General features: G+C 36.5%; 1 protein-coding gene across 1 annotated transcript; it reads left to right on the top strand.

The window, feature by feature from the left end:
- Nucleotides 1–3,614: 3,614 nt before the first annotated feature.
- Nucleotides 3,615–12,878, top strand: LOC133858786 (protein FAR1-RELATED SEQUENCE 5-like). The gene is made up of 4 exons (XM_062294247.1): nucleotides 3,615–3,942; nucleotides 6,027–6,573; nucleotides 12,143–12,377; nucleotides 12,742–12,878. Exons 2-3 carry the CDS (start codon nucleotides 6,031–6,033, stop codon nucleotides 12,344–12,346), a joined length of 747 nt encoding a protein of 248 aa, XP_062150231.1. The 5' UTR covers nucleotides 3,615–3,942; nucleotides 6,027–6,030; the 3' UTR covers nucleotides 12,347–12,377; nucleotides 12,742–12,878.
- Nucleotides 12,879–14,197: the final 1,319 nt, after the last annotated feature.

Raw genomic sequence — 14,197 nt, 5'->3', positions numbered from 1 at the left:
TGGTTCGACTACGAAATGATTCCATTAAGAGGTAATGTGTAATAAATAAGTATGTTGCGGAGATTGATTCATTAATTTGAAAATTCATGTTAAAGTGAGTCATATTTGTTTAGTGGAATCAATTGTGATTAAATAGGGTCATGTGATATTGTCACAGATCTTTTTAAAGCTAATTGTATTTTTTTCCTTTAGGTCCCTCTTTAAGCTGATGTAAATTAACCAAATACTATAAGCCTCGGTTATATATTTATTTATGTTGGATTGTTTTATTTAATAAAACATAAGCCAAAGAAATATGATTCCTAAGTGGCTCATTACTTAGAGATAATTGGGCTTAAAAATTAATCTCTATGGGTTTAAGCAATCAAATTGCTATGGGTTTAGGAATTAATTTCTATGGACTTAAGTAGTTAAAGAGCTATGAGCTCTTGGAATTAATTTCAAAGGCTTAAGTAGAAATAAAGGAGCATTGAGCCTTAGGGATAAAACCTAAGCCTATGCTGAAAAATATGTAGCAATGGGTTAGGGTTAAAAACCTAGCCCATTCATAAGGAGATAATATCTCCCCGTTGGCCGAATGATGCATGGTCTAAGGGAGTGTTTCACTCCCCTTGGTCGTGCATCCTAGAAGCTAAGAGGAGGAGTTGTATGACTCCTATGCTATCTCAGCTAAATTTTTGGTTTATCTCCTAACCCTTTCATAAGAGTAAATTCAAGTCTATAAATAAAGAGTTATAGTGAAGTATTATTTGCCAATTTACTGCTTTAAGTTATCAGAGAGAAGATCTGGAGGTTGAGTCAAGAATACGAAGAACACGTTCTTCATCATTCAACATGCAATGAGCAAATCAACCAAAGTCAACTGGCTCTAGTAGCCTAGGAGAGGCTGATTTCGATTGTAAGTATCCTGAACATGTTAGTTTAATTAGTCTAGCCTTGTTTATCTTGAAGAAATTTTTTCTGGGATCGATATTCCGCTGCGCATACTTTGATTAATGCATGATTCCCAACAGATTAATGGTACGATAGTGAAATGATGAGATTATGAAAGTATGCATGTAAAATACAGTGAAAATTAAATTGTATCGTATGACATGGTACACCGTTTATGCAAGAAACCGGTCATGGGCTTACTTTTATATGGGCTGTTCTTTATGATGAAATGTTTATAGTATTATGATGGGCCTTGGATCCAATGGGTGTTTTGTGACCAACGCACCATGCTTGAATGGAGGTCATAGTTACGGCTTTCCTAATAGCGTGGGCCACCCGAGGTCGGACTCGGTCGGGCTGCTAGTAGATGATGGTATGTGTACATATCCGGGACACCGGTGTTATATTACAAGTCCCTTGGGACAGCTCCAACCCTATTGGGAAGGGGTTAATTATCCTGAGTAGACTATCTGGAATTGAACTATGACATGTCTTTTGTTATAAGAATATATTATATCTATATGGCATACATCATTATCTTGTATAATGAAATGATACTCCAATGCATGTGATTACAACCTAAATTGAGTTCACCATATGATAACGTGTGTATCATGCGTATTATTACTCACTAAGTCATGAACTTACACTTGTATCTTTCCACCTATGAAACATGTATTGTTTTATAGATAATGTTTGGGATGGTGAGTTCGGAGCAACATATGGTCCTGCTGTAGACTCTCTCCAGAATGGATGAGATCCTGTGGTCTTGTTCTGAATAAGACTGGAAGACGAACCATGAAGTTGACAATCAGTTAGTTAATTTCACTGAGGCGTTACAGTTGGTATCAGAGCATTAGGCTCTGTAAGACTATTGGACTTATAAAGATAGCCCTAAGGAGATGACCATGTGAGAGCTTATGATAGTTACCTCTTAGAATTATGCCTTAAGTGATACTTGGTTAGAGTTGGTTTTGACTTTGCTTATTGCAGACGATGCCAAGCCGAAGGAATCCAGCGACCAGGCCCAACGCCCTAGAATTGGGGGACAATGGGGAGGATGCCTATTGTGGACATACCGGTTCATGGGGCTGTCAATCTAGAGTCGATGCAACTTATGACTACAATTACCAATCTAGTCACAGCGATGGCGCAGTATTGGGAGGCTAGGTATCTTGCTGAAGGACGAGTTCTAAAAGACTTTTATAGTCACAACTCTGATAACTTTGATGGGTGTGGTGATCATTTCAACGCAGAGAATTGGTTGAATTACACCGAGGAGCTTTTAGATATGATCGGCTGCACTATTGAGCAAAAGGTGAAATACTTTACCTATAGACTGACTGGTGAGGTGAAAAGATGGTGGCAACCGAAGAATGGCCTTCTTATATTAGACTTGGGATCACTTGAGAAATCTTTAGGGATGAATTCCACAAGCAATTCTTTCCTTGACTGGTGCAGGAGGTGAAGGAAAGAGAATTTATGGATTTAGTTCAAGGAGGCATGACGATGATAGAGTATGCGACTAATACTTCGTTTGTTTCGGCGTAAAATGGTTTCTGAAAAATGATTTCGGCATTTTTTCCGGTGTTTGGTGGGGGCAAAAATAATAGTCAATCGGAAAATGATTTTCGTTAGACCAAAAACACTTAGTAAATTTTATAAAATGATTTACGCTTTTTTTAAAAGCGTAAATCATTTTTTCTAGACGGCACATGCATTTGACCTTCTTTTAAACGATGCAGTCAACCTTCACGTTCAAGCAATCAACCACCACCGAAATCTGGCCGGTGTCGGAATTCGACAACGTCCGGTCACTATCACCGGAATTTGGTCAGCCTAGATTCCGGCGACTAGAATGGTTGGATTCCGGCCTACTGACCGAGATCCGGCCGTTCTATGCCGAATTCCATCCGTTCTATGCTGGATTCTAGCCATTCTGACCGGATTTTGACTAGAACAGTTGGCTTTCGGCCTACTGGCCGGTTTCCAGCACAAATGGCTAGATTTCGGCCACCTTCGCTGAAATCTGGCCAACCTAAATTTCGACGAAACTGTCTGGATTCCAGCCTTTATTGTTGGAATTCGACAATAGTAGATGAAATCCGGTGAAAGTGGCCGAAATCCTGCCTGTCAATGACGGAATCTCGTCACCGGTGATTTTATTTTTTTTTTTAATTTTTATTTTACATTAATATTTCTATGTTATGAATAAAAATTGATTTTTGTAAGTTAATATGATTTAATGAAAATATTAAAAATATTTGTGATTTTTCGTATGTGCCAAACATTGGAAAATGTTTTCGTGAAAAATATTTTCTTGAAACATGACTTTCCCAAAAATATTTTACAACGAAAACCATTTTATGTCGAAACAAACAGAGTATAAGTTTATTCAATCATTGAGGTTTGCTGTATACCTCATTCCATAATGACATGTATTAAGACCATGGTGACATGTTTCGACCTCCGTAACTTTTCTCGGTTGGTGTACCATGCCTGGACATCCAGAAGTTTTTCAAAAAAAATATTTTAGGAAAAACAAGAAGGTATTTTATGGTTGACCCAAAATGTTTTACAATTAATTTTTTTTTAAAAAAAAAGTTTTACAATTTACCAAATTAATAATTGACATCCCGTCCATATTAATAACAAAGTGCAAATTCGATCCATCTCTTTTATATATTTTTAGTTTTGTGGAGGTACTGTGTCCCCTGTTCATGGAGGGGCCAGATTTCCACTCCCCTTGAGCTAACTGAAAGATGCTTTTCAAAATCTCAGAGAGCCCCACTGCTTCAGACCCAAATCCAGAGCCCCACCAAGCTCACAAATCTAGTCCTATTTGTGTTTCCAATTTTCATTTCCTCTCTCTCTCTCTCGCGCGCGCGCCCGGTCTGATTACTGTGTCTATTTTCTACACTTGAAGATGAGTTTCGGCTGTGGAAGCTCAATTCGTTGATATTTTTTCATCAAACTTTGGAGCATTTGGCTTTGAAACCCAACTCTCTGGTATGGTTTTGTTTCTTTTAGAACGTTAACATATTCCTCGTTTATGTTTCGGTTTAGCAAAGCTAAAATTTTGTCTGCAATTTTTTTGACCCACAATTTTGTAAATTTAAATCGAGAGTACAGATTTGGAAAAGAACCCACTTCTTGGGCTTGTGTGAATATCGTTGGAGTTGACAATGTTTTGAAGAATATGATATCTTCATTGTTTACAAGGAGAAAGCTGGTCTGTGATTAAGAAGAATTAGGTTAAAGTTGGATTATGTGTGTAGCATTAGAAGATCCAACTCAAGAATAAATGCTAGGATACTATAAATTTTCACTACAAAAGTCAAAAGAGTTACAAACTCGCGCGTTGAGTATCCTAGTTGTAGTGTCACCTAATAACAAGGTTACTACCGTTTCTTTGACAAAAGCAAATTTAAAACTACAAAAACTCAAAACTTAAAAAAAGAAAAAAGAAAAAGAAAAAGAAAAAGGAATAACGAAACAACCACCCCTCGGGGTAGCAGAGCCACCCCAGGTACTTGTGGGTGGATTAAACACATGGGGGTGGCTAGCCATCCCTTCTTTCTTTTCTTTTCTTTCTTTTCTTTTGTTTTCCTTTTTTATTTTATTTTTTATTTTATTTTTTATTTTAATTTTTTAAACTCTACTGGTATTTAAGTAAATTTATTTTCTAAACTAAGGTCTAAGGGTATTTTCATCATTTCATGTTAAAAATGAGCATGTGCGTGTCACGTGGGCATTTTTCCGTCTGGTTTAACATGCTCGATTAACGAAAGGGTCTTTTTTTTGCCAACGATTGGTAGTTTAAGGGGCTTGAGTGTGAAAAGTGATAGTTCATGGGGACAACGTGTAAATGAGTGGTAGTTGATGGGAGTTAAGTCTAATTAACCCAGGTTTCTATATATATTTAAGTGTGTGTACGAATGTAAACATTGCATATAGAGTGAGAACATATACTCATTGAAAAAACCTCTTATTGATGGATTCTTAAACAAAAGGGACAATAACCGTATTGGCATGCACTTATTCTTACTCGATGGTAATTAGCACTTCTATAAGTTTTAGAATAATGTTATTACCGTTACTTTGATTTACAAGAGGGTTTGACAAAGCAAGTCTTGTAAGGGAGGAGTGTCGTACATGCATTGGGCATGGAGATAGAGGAAACGTCTTGCCCATCATTTTCCATTGTGCATGCATAAAGATGATTTGGGACCCTTAATTCAATGTGTAAAACGACTCAGGGAAAGTGCTAGCCATCTGCACTATTATTCCAAAAGGACTAGTCAAGTTGGAGCTTCCCTACAATCACTTATAAAGCCTAATTTCACATAGTAAGGAATTAATGTGAGACTTAGCATCCATGAGTGCCTTAATAATCTATCCACTCTATGTGGGCTATTCATCTTCTCAATGTAGGATTGAGGTGCCACAGTCTCCCTCTCTTAAATCTCTAACGTCCTTGTTAGAGTCACATCATACAGTGCTTCAATGCCTCATGGCGTTACCAGGCTGCTTTCGTGCCATTTGTAACGACCCCTAGAAAGTTAACCATCTATGTTATTACTCCAAAATGACTAGTCAAGTTGGAGTTTCTCTAGAATCACTTATAAAGCTCAGTCTCATCTAGTAAGGAACCAATGTGGAATAGCACTAATGAGTGCCTTAATAATCTACACTCTATGAAGACTATTCATCTTCCCAATGTGGGCTTATGCTAGTCCGATATGAACCATCTAGAGTATGAATACATCTATGCATATTTGATTTCCATTGTGTACTTTAGAATATCTAAAGATTGAATGTTCTTTGAAGAAGATTTATAGTTAGAATTCATTTGATGAGGTTTTCCTCTGCACTTGATCACCCATATAGTAGATGGTAGCTGTCTCATTCATGCTGGTTTCTTTCTGAGTAACCAGTTCAGGACTATCAATGGTGTCGTTTGACTGTTTGTCTCATTTTATGGTGGCTGCAGTTGAAGTATTAACTGTTTCATATACTTTTTTGGTGCATATGCTTTATTATTTTTCTCTAGGATGTTGCTTAATTCATAAACTTGTCTCATTTTCTGGTAGGTTGATGATGGCAAGCACTTCTGGTCAAGGGTTCAAATCAAACAGAGATTATAGGTGTTGGCTAACTGAAACTTTTGATGGCCATGAAACAGCAGATGATGAGTTATCAGATGATCTGGATGGAAATGATAACATGATTCAACCATCCCTTCAAACTTTTCCTCTAAATTTGGAACCTATAGAACCGTTTCTCGGCATGGAGTTTGAATCAGCAGAGGATGCTAGAGAAGTTTATGAGATGTATGGCAGGCATATGGGATTTACCATACGGAATAATCGTACACGTCGATCACTTAAAGATAACTCAATAATTGGTCGGGAATTTGTTTGCTCAAAAGAAGGTTTTCGCATAGAAAAGTATGCTAATAGACAAAACGGAATTCTTCCATCACAGCGAGCCACTAGAGAGGGATGCAATGCAATGATGAGGATATCTGCCAAGGATGGGGGAAAGTGGGTTATATATGGTTTTGTAAAAGAGCATAATCATGAGTTGAATCCCAGCAAAATTCCTCCTCGACGATCTCATAGAATAGCATTTTGTGAGGTATGTTTGTGGTTATGTTTGTAGAGGATTATGAATATTGTGATAACTTTTGCTAGACTGCTTGTAGGAGTTCTTGAGAAAAACAAAATTACTAATTTCATTGATATTTGACTTATGTGAGATCTAAGAATTGAAAAGCAAAAAAACTAGATTTGAATTGGCTACAATTTCATTGTTATTTCATGCATTGTGTAATATGCTTCGTCATTACAAGTTCAGTTTTTTATTTCTTAATAATTCATATATAGAAGTAATTCCACTTCTGAACAACAAATTTTGAAAGAAAAATAAAATGAAAGTGACTGAGTTAAGTGAAAATTGCATGTGATTGGTGTTTCAACACTTTGTCCTGCAATGGATTTTAGGCTAGAAATTTGAAATCAATCAACATCTGAAACAACTTGGTTATCTGTGTTGACTTTTGGTTAAAGTTAGCAAGTAACTAACTGTGACTTGCCAATGGTCTAAACTAATTGGGTTGTTTCTTGAATTGGAGTTGGTCTTTAAGTTTGCCAACCTCAAATAAGCCATCTGTATACCCTTGTAATTGTATCTAGTCTCAAGTATATTTTATTAAAAATGGTTGACCCATTGTTCTGACCCTTGGGTTGCTTTAATGATTTTCTTGTACTTTTTTTTTTTCTTCTACTTAGGCGTTCTCTTGTATACTTCCTGTGTACTAGGGTTGTGCTCCTCTACGCTCTTTGATATGCATTTCGTTACTTATAAAAAAAAGAAGGAAAAACTTCATTTACCATCCCTGATCTTTCATCACTTTTTCAATCATACCCTTAAATTTTAAAAAGTGTCAATTTAGTGTATTCATTTTTCAATTTTTTTCAATTTTACCCCTATGTTAGATTTTTTCGTTAAATCATAACGGGTGGGTGTCAAAATTCCTAAAATACCCCTAATTTTTTTAGGAAAATAATAAAAAAAAAATTGCAAGGATTTAGGTGTTTGTAAGGATTTAACGAAATTTAAAAAAATACCCATGCTTGAATTTTTGGAAAAAAAAAATTATATATATATTTTTTAAAAAAAAGGGTTTTTTTAATTTTTTATGAATTTTGACAAGATTTAACAGAAAATCCTAACGGAGATGTGAAATTGAAAAAAAATGAAAGATGGATACACTAAATTGACACTTTTTTAAAGTTTAAGGATATGATTGCAAAAGTGATGAAAGATAAGGGGTGGTAAGTGAAGATTTCCCTAATAAAAAAATATATATATTTGAAGTAGGTCACATTAAAAAAAAGAAAAAAGAAAAAAGAATGGTATTATTTGTACTTGGACATAATAGGACATAATGGACGAATAAGGGAATGGAAGGTCCACGTTGACACACGTTAACATTAAGGGGGTCATCTACCAATTTTTAAACATTGGGCGCTAGATCGCCATAAGGTGGATATATCAGAGGGGTAAAATACACCAAAAGTATTGAAAGTAAATCTAGTCTTATTGAAAGTGTAAGGCGCCCCAAAGTACGCCAAAAGTATACAAGAGGAAATACCTAGTTAGAAAGAGAAAAACGAACAAGGAAATCAACAAAAACTAAGCGACAACGGGGACAAAAAAGCCATCGTCCAAAGATATAGAATATGAAAGGACGAAACTAAAATATCCTCCATGGAACTCTCAAAATCCTCAAAACACCTAAGATTTATTTCATTCTAGACACCAAAAAATGTAGATTGGTACCATCTTCCAAATCGCAGCACTCGACCTTCCAGAATTTCACCAACGAGCGAATAAGGCGATAACGTTTTTAGGCATAACCCAAGACAATCCAAATTGAGTAAAGAGAGAATTCCAAATAGCGAAAGCCACATCGCAGTGAAGAAGAATGTGATCCATTAATTCCCCATTTCTTTTGCACAAGTAGCATCTGTCCACTATGATAACATGCCTCTTCCTGACATTATTCACTGTAAGGATCTTACATAGGGCCGCCGACCACTCAAAAACAGCCGCCCTCAAAGGAGCTTGAGTCCGCCACACACTCTGCCAAGGGAAGCAATTAGAGCCAAGGAGCTAAAGGACTTGACCTTGAATAAGCCTCTCTTGGAAGAGACCCACCAAAGCCTATCTACACTACCTCTACTCATAATAGCTGAGTGTAACACCTGGAAGATGGAAGCAAATACATCTACTTTTCAATTATGCGCCTCTCTAACAAAGCTCACGTTCCACTGAGTAGAACAGCCCAAAATCTCCATATTATCTGCAACTGAGGCATCCTTCACATGAGCAATACCAAAGAGGATAGGAAACGTTTTCTTCAAAACCTTATCCCCGCACCACAAATCATGCCAAAATTCTGTCATAATTGCATCCTCCACCTCAAATCTAACAAAACCAGAGAAAGTCTCCCACCCTTTCCTGATTTTCTTCCACAACCTCACTCCAAAGGCACCTATAGGCTCAAGGGGGCACCACCCGCCCCACAAACTGCCAAACTTGGAGTCCACCGCAACTTTCCACCAAGCATCTCTCTCAAGCCCAAACCGCCACAACCATTTACCTAACAGAGCGTGGTTGAACATCACCAAGTTCCTGATACCTAGCCCTCCTTTTGAAATTGGGGTACAAATCTTAAACCAACTCACCAATAGTTGAACTCTTCACCAATCCGACCTCATAGAAAATCCCGTTGTAACTTCTCAATGCGAGCAGCAACACTCCCCGGGAGAGGGAATAATAATAAATAATACGTAGGTAAATTGGCGAGGGTATTCTTAATAAGGGTGACTCTATCACCTTTGAAGAGGTATAACCTTTTCCAACTGGCCAATTGATGCTCTATCTTCTCGATTACACCGTCCCAAATATGAGTAGACTTAAAGGAGGCCCCTAAAGGAAGACCAAGATACTTCACCCGCAGAGTGGCAACCCCACACCCTAGGATTCCGGTTAACTTTCCCACTTGATCTACATTCATAAGATACCTATACGCATCCTGTACAATAGCTAAACTAGCCGTGGGATTGTTGTAAATAGTAATTATTTTGAACGTGCCAAACTGAGAATAAATCTGGTCAATTGATGGTTGAGCTGTTCATGGTATCAAAGCCTATAATAAGTTAACGTTGTTAAGGTGGATAGATTTAGCCTTATTCATATTAAATTGGACAGCTTTGCTGCCAAGGTCATATTAACCGGTTAATGATTAATAACCAGCTTTCAATAACCGTATAACCATTGGTTAGCGGTTATGAGCCAGGCAGTTGTGGTCTTAAAAATGATAACCTCCTAAAGCGGTTGCGGTTAAGAGGGAATAAACGCAACCGCAACCGCTTGTACACCCCTATTGGGGAATTGGCCAACTTATTTAAAATTATTTTTTATTTATTAATTTCCAGATCTAGTAATATATAGGGGGAAATTGAGCATCTATGAAAGCATTAATAAACACACAGAAAAATTAGGTTGTATGGGAATGAAAGGGATGAGTGGTAAAGCAATTAGTAAAAAACTAGCACCTTATTTGGTTGAGTTTTTAATAACTTTCTCGGTTAAAATACTTTAACCACTTTTCATTGTTCTGTTATCAAATGGATTTTAAAACACAAAACACTTTTCAAATGTGATTCCTACCACTAACACACTTTTCAAGGTGAAATACTTTTTAAGCATTTTTTTAGAAAATTTCCTAGTGGAATATTTTGAAAATGCATGCTCATTTTTTCAGGTGTAGAAGTTGACCTTGTCATTTATAAAAGAAATAATAATAAAAAAATAGATATTGTTATCCATGGTGGGGGCCACCCCTTCATTGAAAGGGGTGGAGACCCATCCCTCCATGCCTTTCGTGGAGGCACGGGGTGGGTCTTCCACCCCCATAGAGCGGAAGGGGGTGGAGACCTCTCGTGGAGGCGCGGAGTTAGGTCGTCTACCCCCCCATAGATGAGAGGGGGTGGAGATCGACCCCTCTATGCCTCTCGCGGAGGCACAAGGTCTTCTAACTCCGTAGTGCGGAAGGGGCTGGATACCCACCCCTCCGTACCTATCGCCTATCGCAGAGGCATGGGGGGGTGGGTCGTCCACTGCTGCATGTGGGTCCCCCCCCCCCTCCCCCACAGACAACACTTTTCGGATTACCAAACAATTCTCTTCTGTAGTCCTCACAGACAACACTTTTCCAAATGTTACCCCCATCGAAAACACTTCTCAAAATACCGAAAACTGAAACCATTTTTTGAAAACTCAACCAGACACTCTAGGATTATCTACATTGTGAAATCTAGGAGCTACAGTGATAGGGACAACTTGAGAGAGAAAATAATGGTGTCTTGGCCATATGCATGAAGACCAGTGACGGCTCAAGTTAGATGGTATTATATGAGTGCTGTGTTGATGTGTGTGCAATTTGTCTTGCACCATAACAAGCATATATTAGCGTCAGCCATCCAACACAAACTTCTTGCTTAAGTATTAGGTTATTAGTTCATTGTTTCTTTAAATGCATTTGATTGATGTTGAATGCCCTTGCATGCACCACTCCTATGGGTTATGGTTGGCATGTTGCTTCTCCAAACTTTTGCTTCATGATGATGGCAGATTTTGTTTGCTTGAATTTTGTTATCCATCAGCTCTTCATATGATTCTTGAAGGCTCATTTTTATGTTAGGACGGAATGGAATTATGGATTTGTTTGAACTATTTAATAACTTGATATAAAATAATGAAGTTAACTTTTTATTTTTTTTCTTTATGTGCCTTCTTATTATCTTCTGGTGCAATTGGTAAATCCGCTCAATTCCCCCTTTCCAAAAAAAAAAAAAAAAACAAAATTGATTTTGAGCACGTTTGGTCAAAGTCTATCTTGTATGTATCACCTGTCATTTTCCTTGACTAACAATAAATTTTTGTCTCTCTCATATCCTCGGGTTCTTGTTCCGGGAGGACTAGCCTCTCATCATATTGCCACGGGGACATTGGGCATATTAGCTGGTCTATTCCATCTTAACACACACACACAAAAAGATGTATGTGTTTGCAATGGAAAAAAATTCTTATAATGAAGTGTATAATAATTGGAATTATACCAATAACCAATTCTATCCATGCATATGATTTTTGATGTACAAATCTCTCCCTTATAATCATTTCATTGAAGAAGATAGCATCATTGTCACCAAAGATGATGCGCATAGTTCAAATTCGATTTTCAGTGTTTATCTTGGATCTAGTGGCCTAAAAAATGGATTGCTTAAAAAGTCAAGAAACGGATAATGAATGAATGAAAAAACATTTGGGGAAATTGCTACTTTTGGTGAACTGGTGAGTATTGCTCCCTCCCTTCATGTGTGCTTCTGGTTGGATGCTCTGAACCATTCCCTGCTCATTTTCTTCTTGGTCCATAAGTTAGGTGGCTATGATTCCTAGATCAGACCATGTGATTGATGGGACCAAATCAAGTTATGAGCTCAACCCGGAGTAACTATCTTGTCATGCTGTTTTTTTGTTAAAATTCCTCTGTTCTGAATTTAAAAATTCCTGTACTTTTTGTATATGCTTCCAATTCCACAGGGCCTGGTATATCTAATCTCTCTCTTTGCAGGATGAGAAAGACTTAAAAGTACGGGAACTAACCATGGAGCTGCATCGTGAGAAAAAGAAATCTGCGGCTTATCAGCAGCAACTACAGTTGGTTTTGAAATATATTGAGGAGCATACTCAAAGGCTGTCATTGAAAGCTGAAGCGGTAACTAGCAAGTTGAGAGAATTTGAATCCGAGGAGCAAGACAGTGGAGAATCTGAATAGAGTGCTATCTGAACCATCTCTATTATTAAATGTGAGTTGCATCTGCATCTTATTTCTCTAATTAAATGAAAAAGTTCCTTTAATGCAACTTTTTAATCACTTCTCATTGCTATCCCTGCATCTATGCTAGCTGGCTACATTATAATAAGGTCCTGCAAAATTTTTTTTTTCACCCAACAATAACCTCTAAGAATATGTAGAAAATGCCTTTATTTTTCAATGCTCTGTAAAAATGCATGCTCAAGCATTATAGTAAAACTGTTGCACTGACTAGGTTGTTGAGATTTGGATTATCCCAGTTATCTCTATTGATTTGTGTGTAGAATACTGGAGAACTTTTTAGTGACTGGCACCAGATATTTTTTCACGAAGTTGCTTTTTCTGGTGATTCTTAGGTGCCACAGAAGCAAAGAAAGCAACCAGCTGCCTGATTCATATATGCATATTTCGATTTTACTATAGTTTCTTGTTACCCGTTCGGTACAGAGTAATTCGGTTCGGGCCTTGGACGATTTTAACATCAGATGTATTTCAGGCAAGTACTTATCTGCTTTGGTGGATCCAGTAGTGAGCATGATTAGATTATAACCTCTACATTGTTCTTTGCCATGTTCTATGGTGATGGATTGCAGATACCATCCATGATCTCCTCAGTGATGGAATGGAAGTTGATGCAAGATGTTTTTTTGCCTGCACGCCCTTTCTAGCACATCAGTGGTACCAGCTGATGCCTCTAATCAAAGACTCTTTGAGATTTTACCTTGGCATAATGTGCCAGAACATTATGAGGCATTTTGTATATTTTCATCTTCTTCTTTTTTCTTTTTCTTTTTTTTATTCCCTTAAAAAAAAAAAGAAGGTTTTTTCATTCGTTTCCTCCATCTAGAATCGAAGTGTATTAACTTGTTGACAAGCATCTGCATTGAAAACATTTTGGTAGTTTCCGGGGACATGGTCCTAATTGAAAGGGTGGGGGAGATAGTGTCAATGATAATTGCTGATCTAATAGCTATATATATATATATATATATCCTTGTAATTATATATATATATATATATATATATATATATATATATATATATATATATATATATATATATATATAACATTATGTATTAGAATACATGTTGGTCTCCTAAAATCAAAACATATAAACACTTGAAAAGCAAAATACAATACATGATATTTTCTATTTATATTTATTAATTTGTTGAAATGTAAATTCACAAGTCTCTACATATTTTATATTTTATGACATCAACAGGTATCATTATGTACCACGTCAATATTTCTAAGTATATAAATACCAAAAAAAAAAACTTAATACATAAATAATTATCGATTATATAATGACCATAAAACAAACTAGGGGTAATATTAAAACATTTCTAGAACTTTGCAAAGAAATCATTCAAAGACAAAAGAAAAAAAAAAAAAAAAAAATTTAGATAAAAGTCAAATTTAGTCCCCAAGTTTTCTTGCGATTTCAATTTAGTTTCGGGACCTTTTAATTTCGACAATTAGGTCCTTAGTTTTATTTTGGTTTTAAATAGATCATTCTATTAACTTACCAGTTAATTAATTGAAAATAAATTGTGTCAGATTAGTCAATTAATATTAAGTAAATCATATTTGACACGTCATGTGTCAACTATACATGTCATAATAAGTGTCACTTTAAATATAAATACACCCTAAATGAAAACTTAAAATAAATAAATAAATAAAAGTTAGGGGAGGGCGGGGTGGGGCGGGGGGAGAGAGAGAGAATGGTGGCCGGCCATGCCACAACTAATTTTTTTGATAATTTGAAAAGACATTTAATTATCAAAAAATAATTTGAAAAACAG

The sequence above is a fragment of the Alnus glutinosa genome, chromosome 1 (genome assembly GCF_958979055.1).
Source record: "Alnus glutinosa chromosome 1, dhAlnGlut1.1, whole genome shotgun sequence".
In the NCBI taxonomy this organism is placed as follows: domain Eukaryota; kingdom Viridiplantae; phylum Streptophyta; class Magnoliopsida; order Fagales; family Betulaceae; genus Alnus; species Alnus glutinosa.
Note: the sequence above shows the minus strand (reverse complement) of the source record. Positions and strands in the feature narration are given on the sequence as shown.